We start from the raw sequence: 8,627 nt of genomic DNA on the forward strand, positions 1-8,627 counted from the left end.
TTAAGCAGGTTGTATTATGTGATTAGTTGTTAGATTAAGATGGTTCTGGAATTGATTGACCAATTAGTTGATTCTTGACAGATAAAGGAATTCTACAAACATATGGTCTATAGCTGTCTAAAAGGAAATTAGTTTGATATGAAAAATGTTATGATTTAAACCATTATAATAATATGGTAATATGAAAATAAATCTAATAAGATCACAAAATTTACTTGATAAAAATATACTATAGGCAAAACGAAAATTTTACAGAAGTCAATAATGGAAGATTACAAATTATTTTGTAGAATGTAAGAATTGATTAAATATGTGTTGTACACTACTTATATATAATACTAAGATCTCTAACATACTGGGAATATAATACGATGAAGAGTTTAACATGAGGTGAAGTACCAATATAATGGGTAAAATTAATAATAGAATATTTGGGATGAAATAAGAGTAAAATATTGCCAAAAACGCGAAGAGAAACTAATTGCAAGTTGGGCTCCTTCAAGACATCTTAAAGTTTACTATCAATTCACAAATTGCATTCAAACTTAAATTCCTAAGGGTCCGTTTGATTCGGTGGATTTTCCATGGAAAATGGAAAACGTTTTCTATTTTTCTCCTTTTTAACTGTTTGATAGCTTATATTTTCCAGGCAATGGATTTTCCTCTCCCCACCCTCACGTGACCCCTTTTCCGAAAATCAATTCCCATCATTTTGGTGGAAATTGGAATTCCAGCATTCTCTCTCTCTCTTTTTTTTTAGCAATGAGAACAAATTCTATTCACAATTGTAAAATAAATTATCTCTTCAATTGACAATTTTCATAAAAAATAAAGCCAAACGAACACCAAAAATCCAAAATTTCAACATTTTATAAGTGAAAAATTATACCAATCAAACATTATCAATTGACAATTCTCAATAGAATAATTTTTAGGCAATTAAATTTCTTGGGATTTCGTTTTCTGTCCACCCAAATTTCATCTTTGCAATCAAACGGACCCTAAATAAATTTCGACTAGAATTCCCAACTAGATTTCAAATAGAATTTCCAAGTAATCCTTCAAATAGAATTCAGGTTACACCCTAATTCTAACAAATTTCACCTTAACACGAATTTCACTGCAATGAACAAAACTTTAAAAATTTCTTTGCTTGGAGACAAATTCCATTGTAAGGAATAAAAACTTTAACTCTTTAACTTAAATTTCTCCACCAAAACTAAACTCCAATAAGAAAAATTATCCACCTCTTCACAAAACCCAACTAGGATAAACTCAATCACTGAAAAAATCAATTGAATCCAAGCAATGCTCAACTGGATTATTTTGGATATATAAATTGCTCGAATTATCCCCACGAGTAACAAAATCACAAATAATTGTGGAGGCCTAATGTCTTTCCTGGGTCTATATCTAGCAATTAAATATGAAGGCACTACTAGTCGTGGTGGCAAAGCGGAATTACCCTTAACCTCTGAACTCAAATGAGACGTATTCTTTAAAATGGACCCTAAAACAAACTCCAACTATACTGAACCAAACTCAAAATTTACTCGAGTCCTTAATTTCTGTGGATTATTATTCAATAATTTTGTACAACCAAGATATATAATTGGGTCTTTCCTTGTCCTTTTATCACAACTCGAGTATATTTACTAAATCTTTAGAACTCAACCTACAGAAGTGGACTTGTACTTTTTTGAATCAAGAGTACTTAAAAAGATAATATATCTCTTCAAATTAGGAACACGTCTCACAGCATCAAGTGTTTTGACAATTCCATCAAACATCTTAATTCCGACTCTTCCAATACTAGCTATTCTACTAGGTGAATTATTTTCCTTTACCATAACACCTTTGAAAACCGTTTCATATGCTGAGAACAGATCTCGATTAGGACACATATGAAAAGTGCAAGTTGTATCAAGAATCCAATCTTCGTCAGGTTTGAAGTCATTGTCATAAATAACCAAAAGTTCTCTACCATTTTACCTATCTTCTGCAATACTAATTTCACCTGAATTTCTGATTGTTTTTCTTTCTTATTTGTAGTAGTTAATTTTTTGTTCTTGTGAAACGCATAACAATCCTTTCTAACGTGTCCCCCATCTCTTGCAATGATTACAAACTTCATTATTGTAATTAGACCTTAATCTGCCCCTCACATAATCATCATCGACAAGAGGCAATATCCATGAACCTCAGATCCAACAATATGCTTCATCTTTTCTTTTGAAATTAGAGCATCATAAACTTCTTCAATAGTGAGATAATCAAGATTGTATAAGATCGTGTCCTTAAACGACATGTATGAAGTATGCAGCGAAAATTATAATATTAACCCAAAATCATCTTCATTATATTTGACTTCTAAAGTCTTCAAACCAGCGACAATTTCCTTAAAAATAGTTAGGTGATCTTCTAGTGATGTACCTTCTATCATATGAGGAGAATAAAGACGTCGCTCAAGTGCAATTTGCTGATTAAACTTTTAGTCATGCATAATTGCACCAGTTTTAATCATAAGGTAGTTGTAGTTTTCTCTTTCAAAACATCCTGTAGAATGTTATTTCGAAAGATGAAGATTTATCTATGATAGGTTCTTTCGATCCTTACGTTATCTTTTCTCCATGGACCAAGTTGAGGGCCTTTTGTCACAACCCAACAACACATCACCCAAATTAATCTGAATGAGCACTACTTGCATCTTTACATACCAAAGTGAAAACCTAGTGTTGCAATCCAATAGTGAAAAATCATACTTCATAATTGCTATCGCAAAAAAATCAAATCTCGAATTGAGCTAATCGAACCTTGCTTTGATACCATTTGTTATTATTTAAACGAGTATAATAATATGGCAATATGGAATAGATCAAACAAAAACACAAGATTTACATGGTAAAAATATACCATGGGCAGAAGGGGAGAATTTTATTAATATCAATAATGGAGGATTACAAATTATTGTGTAGAATGTAAGGAATGATTTAATGTGTGTTGTACACCACATATATATTATAATAAGATTCCTAACATATTAGGAATATAATAAAATGAAGAGTTTAATATAATGTGAAGTCTCAATACAATGGATATAATTAATAAAGAAATATTTGGGATGAAATATGAGTAAAACTTTGGACTCTTTCAAGAACACTTTAAGTCTACTTACTAACTCCCAAATTGAATTCCAACTTAAATTCTCAAATAGACTTCAATTAAAATTCCCAACTAGACTTCAAATAGAATTTTCAATTGATTTTCCAAATAGAATTCGAATCACACCATAATTCTAACAAAAAACGAAAAACTTAGTCTAAAATTTCAAAAAATGGCTTGGTGGATATGAGTTTAACATCGAAGAATGGCACTGCAACGTAATTCCAAGTGAGAAACTTCACATTTTTTTTATTCTTAAGTAACCATTTAAGTTTTTACCTCCGTTATAAGGAAACAAAATTTCCTGTTATCCTAGTCCCTTTACAGATAGGAAACCTAATCCGAAGTTCATGTTACCAAATACACAAACACATAAAATTCCTATTCCCTGTCGAACTCTAACTACCTCAAGCCCTCTATATATAAATCAACAGTACCCTCAGTCCCTATGTTCATAAACTCCCAAAGCAATATACAGTGTATTGTATACAAAAATTCTTTGCAGTAGAGTACATTAGAAGATTTATAGAGTCACAGAAGATCAGATCAGTTCAGTTGTTGATCCCCAAAATACAGACGAGTCATCTAGTTTCTCCCAGAAACAGCAGCTGATAATGGATAAAATTCAAACCTGCGAACAAGGAACTCTTCAACTCTGCAACAAATGTCAAGAATTCTATGGAAGCCAACGAAATCATGGTCTCTGTTCGAAGTGCTACGAAGATCTCCTCAAAGAAAAGATAGCTAAATCTGCAGCAACAATGTTCTTCAAGAAAACAACCGACTCTCCCTCCAGTCCTTCAGTTTCCACAAATCTTTCAATCGATCTTCTGGTTAATACCATGAATTCTCTTACAGTTAATGCGGAAACTAATCCTCCAGTTGTGAAGAAAAGATGTGAATCTTGTAACAAGAGGGTTGGATTGATAGGATTTGGATGTAAATGTGGGGGCAGTTTTTGTGGGATGCATAGATATCCTGAGGCGCATGCATGCAAACTTGATTACAAGACTGCGGCTAGGCTTGTTTTGACGAAGGAAAATCCTGTCTGTAAAGGAGATAAACTCATGGATAGGACTTGATGTCAAGAAGGTTTAATGTAGACATTCTTTTTAAATTTGTTCATTCTAGGAAGTAGAAACATCTTTCATTTTTTCTTTAACCATGATGGAAAGTGGAGACATAAACACACAAGGTATTGATTTTCTTTTTGTTGGAATGTATCATCTCTCAATTGTAAATTTAGAAAAAATGAAATATGATATCTTCTTGTTTCTTTTTCTTTTGAGTGGAATCAGCTTAGTTTCTTTTTTCTTTTTTCTTTCTTTATTTTTATTTTTTTTTGTTAGTCCTTACTTTTTCTTTTGATTTGAAGAAGTTAAAGAAAATATTTTAGAAACATTATTTTGAAATTTTATAAATTTTAGCATGGCTGATTGTTTCCTCTCATCACACACCTTTTTTGGTTGCTTTGAAGAATTAGGAATATAAGCTTGAAAAAAAATAAAGATTCAAATGTTAAAATTATAGGTCCAATTAGAAGTCAAAAATTGATTAAATTATACACACGCCATAAAGATAAATTAATTTTCTATCAATATAGAAACAAAAATTGTGTCATTTAAGTTCTAAGTAGTAAAAGATATTCATAATATAGCACAATATATCTATATCGTTACTTAACAAAAAAATTCTAAGAGAGAATCTCATTTTAGTTTTATTTTAAAAGCTTGTTTTCGAAAGTTTTTATAAACCGTTTAAATTGCAAATAGATAAAAATGAGTTTTACATAAATTAGTTATACTTGTGAGTTCCATAAAATATATGTATAAATGTGATTTAACCATTTGTAAACAGTAGCCAAACATAGGCTAATTCTTTTGGCTGGCTAACCTAACCGTGGAGTAAACAAAAAAAGGCTTTTTACAAATTGTATATCAAGACTTTCCAATTTTTTTAAGGATTTTTACTTATGACTATCTAATGATATTGTCTCAGGAATAATCATGAAAAGGAAAGTTGATAGTTTCACATATATATATATATATAACTCAATGCAATCATATATTTTTTAATTCTCAACATTTCATAGACTCTTATTTCTTGATTAAAATTTCCACAAAGGAAGAAATCCTTGTAGAATACCCTCTATTTTGTGTTCAAGAAATACTGCCCAAATGCGCAAGTGACAAGGCTAGGATAATATTCATTTTTTTACAAAAATTGCAAGTATATAAAAAGAGTTTTTGTCGAGAAATTTTGAAAGAAACTCAAGTGTTAATTTAAGTGGGAATACAATTTTCACTAAAAAAAAACTTTTATTTAAGTTACTATAACAAGTGGAATCAAACTTCATTTATGTATGTATATTGGGATACTGTGCGAACAACTTGTTACTCAAAAAAGCCACATAAAGAAAGAATTTATTGACACTTCCATGCATAAATATATGATCTAGGCATAAAATCATAATAACAATTAATTCATTAAACGGGTAAAATTTCTGAACGTCATTGAAGTTATATTCGAGTTTTATTTGACGCTCTTACAACTTTACCACAAGAAATCAAAGAAAACAACCAAAAAAGTCACATAAACATTCTTCAAGATTTTGCACAAAGGAATTCTTGACAACCGTATTAGAGGGGCTCAATAGTTCCCTAATTTCACGAAGAACTAAATTCTCAACCACTTTGTCCAAATATTCATCCCCAACCTAAATCTTGAACCCTTGGATTACAAAAAACATAAGATCATCCACAAAGGAAAATTAAGTTATGAAAACAAATGAGAAATATACTTGTAGGCATTTCGTGAAGAAATGGAAGGAATGAAGGTTGTTTCGGAAAATAGAGGAAAAAAATGAAGAATGGAGGCAATAACCTTGTCCGTTCTTCTCTTTTCTTTTTCTTTTTGTGTGTGTGTGTGTGTGTGTGTGAGAGAGAGAGAGAGAGAGAGAGAGAGAGAGAGTACATTATTTGTACATTATCGTGGAATGTATTATATATTAACTATATAATGCAATAAATTATAATCTCTTAATCTCAATAGTCCAATTTAGAGAATGATCTAAGGACCTCGGTTTATTCTCATTTAGTGTTATTTTGGCAACTCTTTACACCTCAAAAATAGCACTTTTAATCTCGTTTGCGTCGGGTTAGTGAATTAGTTTATATTTTCTTCTATTATGATTCGATACCTATTTTAGCCCCCGTTTGGCCCCCATTAAATTCAATTACATTACATTACATTTCTCTCTCTCCTATTTTCAACCACACAATCTTCCATAAAATAATATTATACTTAAATTGAAAATTTTTCTTTCTTTTTCAACTACTCATTTTTCAAAAAAAATACTATTTCCCCCATTTTCATTTTCAGAAAATGGGGGCCAAACCGCACAAAATCCAACAAACTTTGACCTATATGCTAAAGAACATTTATACAAGGGAACTAACTCTCCTTGCCCCCACTTCCTCGGCGTTTTGCTCTTGCCTACAAGTAAGAGCAATCGAAGTTAGTCATAACTCAATGAAGAATCCAACCAAATTGGAACTTACTAACCCTACCAATTTTCAAGAGTTCTAAACAACTTTTGAATTTTACCAAAGGTAAGACTTTAGTAACCATATTTGAAGCAATATATAACGAAAGCAACATTTCAAGTTTTACTTCACCATGTGACACAATACCTCTAATAAAATGCATCGTAAAGCCTATATATTTAGTGCACTCGTAAAAACTGAGATTTTTAAAAAAAATAAAAATTGCATAGCCGACTGACTAATGGAGATACAATCACATCACCTTCAAAAATGCACGGTTCATTCAAGTGACCCTTAAGCCACAAAGACTCTTTAATGGCTTCTATGGTGGCGATATACATAAATTCGCTCGTGGATAGTGCAACTATAGACTATAATTTTGATTTCCAACTGCCACATGCATCTCACAAAGTCAACACATAAAATAAGTTGACTTCCTATTATTACTGTTAGGGTTGGACCTAGTCCGGTTCGGTTATAACGAGTACCGAATTGGACCCTAAATTTTTGGATATTTAATAAGTGGAACCGTCGGGTCCAAATTTAATTATGGGACCATTAGGGTTCTATTCCATTCGGTTCAATTTGGTTCGGTTCGATTCCCAAGTTTTGTATTATATTTAATTTTTTAATATTTACAAAGTTACGTTAATTCAACTAATGATATGTTCAATTTTAGCTCTTAAAAAATAACGTGATCTAATCTTATGTGTCTTTTACTTCTCTCTTTGTTGAATTTTTCATAAATTTGAATTTTAAAATTACAGAAAGAGGAAGATAGCGAACTCAAAATAATTAAGAGGGACATTGTCGAGCTTCAATTCGATTTCTCCAGAACAGTAGAAACGACACTACAGTAAAGTAACTGATTTGGATAAAATTTAGGTCAATTTAATTAAGTAGGTTTTGAACTGAAAATTAGAAGTAAGAAAATCAAATTTTTGGATTTGAGCTAAATTAACTAGTTAGCAAATTTATTTAAAAATAAAATAATTTGACTTATTTAAAATAAATTAATTAAAAAAGTTAGGGAGATTCGATTTTTATTCGGTTCTTGATATAGAATTAAAAACCGAATGAAATCCGTTGATTCTCGATTCAGATACCCGTTTGGGTATTTAATTTAAGAATCGCTCGGTTCGGTTCGATTTGATTCGATTCGAGAGTTTTGTCCAGCCTTAATTTCTATCCCCTACGTAGTCTACACCTACAAATTCTCTCAATTTCACACTTAGAATTGTTCTTAAATAAAAGATATGCATTACGATGCTTCCCGATGGTGAGGGCCTAGATTACTAAGTATATTAATCACAACAAAGGCCTGATAAGATCTTGTACACATCATAATATACATAGAGATCCTAAAGCATTTGAATAAGGAATCCTACTCAAGTATTCTAATTCTTCATCATTAGCAAGGTGATTATTCTTTAGAACAAAATGGTCTGCTAATGGAAATGTAACAAGTTTACATTCATGCAAGCCAAATTAAAAAAATAAATAAATAAATAAATTAATTAAAACATAAGTAGTTTGATATAAACGTAACAAAGAATTGGACTTATTTCTTTCTATTTCCATACTTAGGATTTTTTTTTCTTTTTTCTAAGTCTTTCATATCAAATTTACTATTAAGTGTGGCTTTTATCTCATTTATTAACATTATCAAAGATCCAATCAACAACATATCATAAGCATATAATAACAAAAACTCACAATCGCTTTTATATTCACAATGATCAAACTTACTTCTTTTAAAGCTAATAGTAAGAACTTAAGAATCAAATATTTTGTATCACTGTTTAGGTTACCGTTTTAAATCGTAAGAGAGATTCTTTAAGAAAATATATGTGTTCAAGATTTTGATTATCTCTAAAACCTAGTGATTGACTTATATAAATTTTTTCTTCAACTTCACCA

The 8,627-nt window shown here is 30.7% G+C and overlaps 1 protein-coding gene across 1 annotated transcript; it reads left to right on the plus strand.

Annotated features, from left to right (window-relative positions):
* Window positions 1-3,633: 3,633 nt before the first annotated feature.
* On the plus strand, window positions 3,634-4,279 carry LOC111394391 (zinc finger A20 and AN1 domain-containing stress-associated protein 6-like). Its single transcript, XM_023020229.1, has one exon. It carries the CDS (start codon window positions 3,777-3,779, stop codon window positions 4,242-4,244), a length of 468 nt encoding a protein of 155 aa, XP_022875997.1. The 5' UTR covers window positions 3,634-3,776; the 3' UTR covers window positions 4,245-4,279.
* Window positions 4,280-8,627: the final 4,348 nt, after the last annotated feature.

This window comes from Olea europaea, chromosome 1, assembly GCF_002742605.1.
Source record: "Olea europaea var. sylvestris chromosome 1, O_europaea_v1, whole genome shotgun sequence".
Classification (NCBI taxonomy): domain Eukaryota; kingdom Viridiplantae; phylum Streptophyta; class Magnoliopsida; order Lamiales; family Oleaceae; genus Olea; species Olea europaea.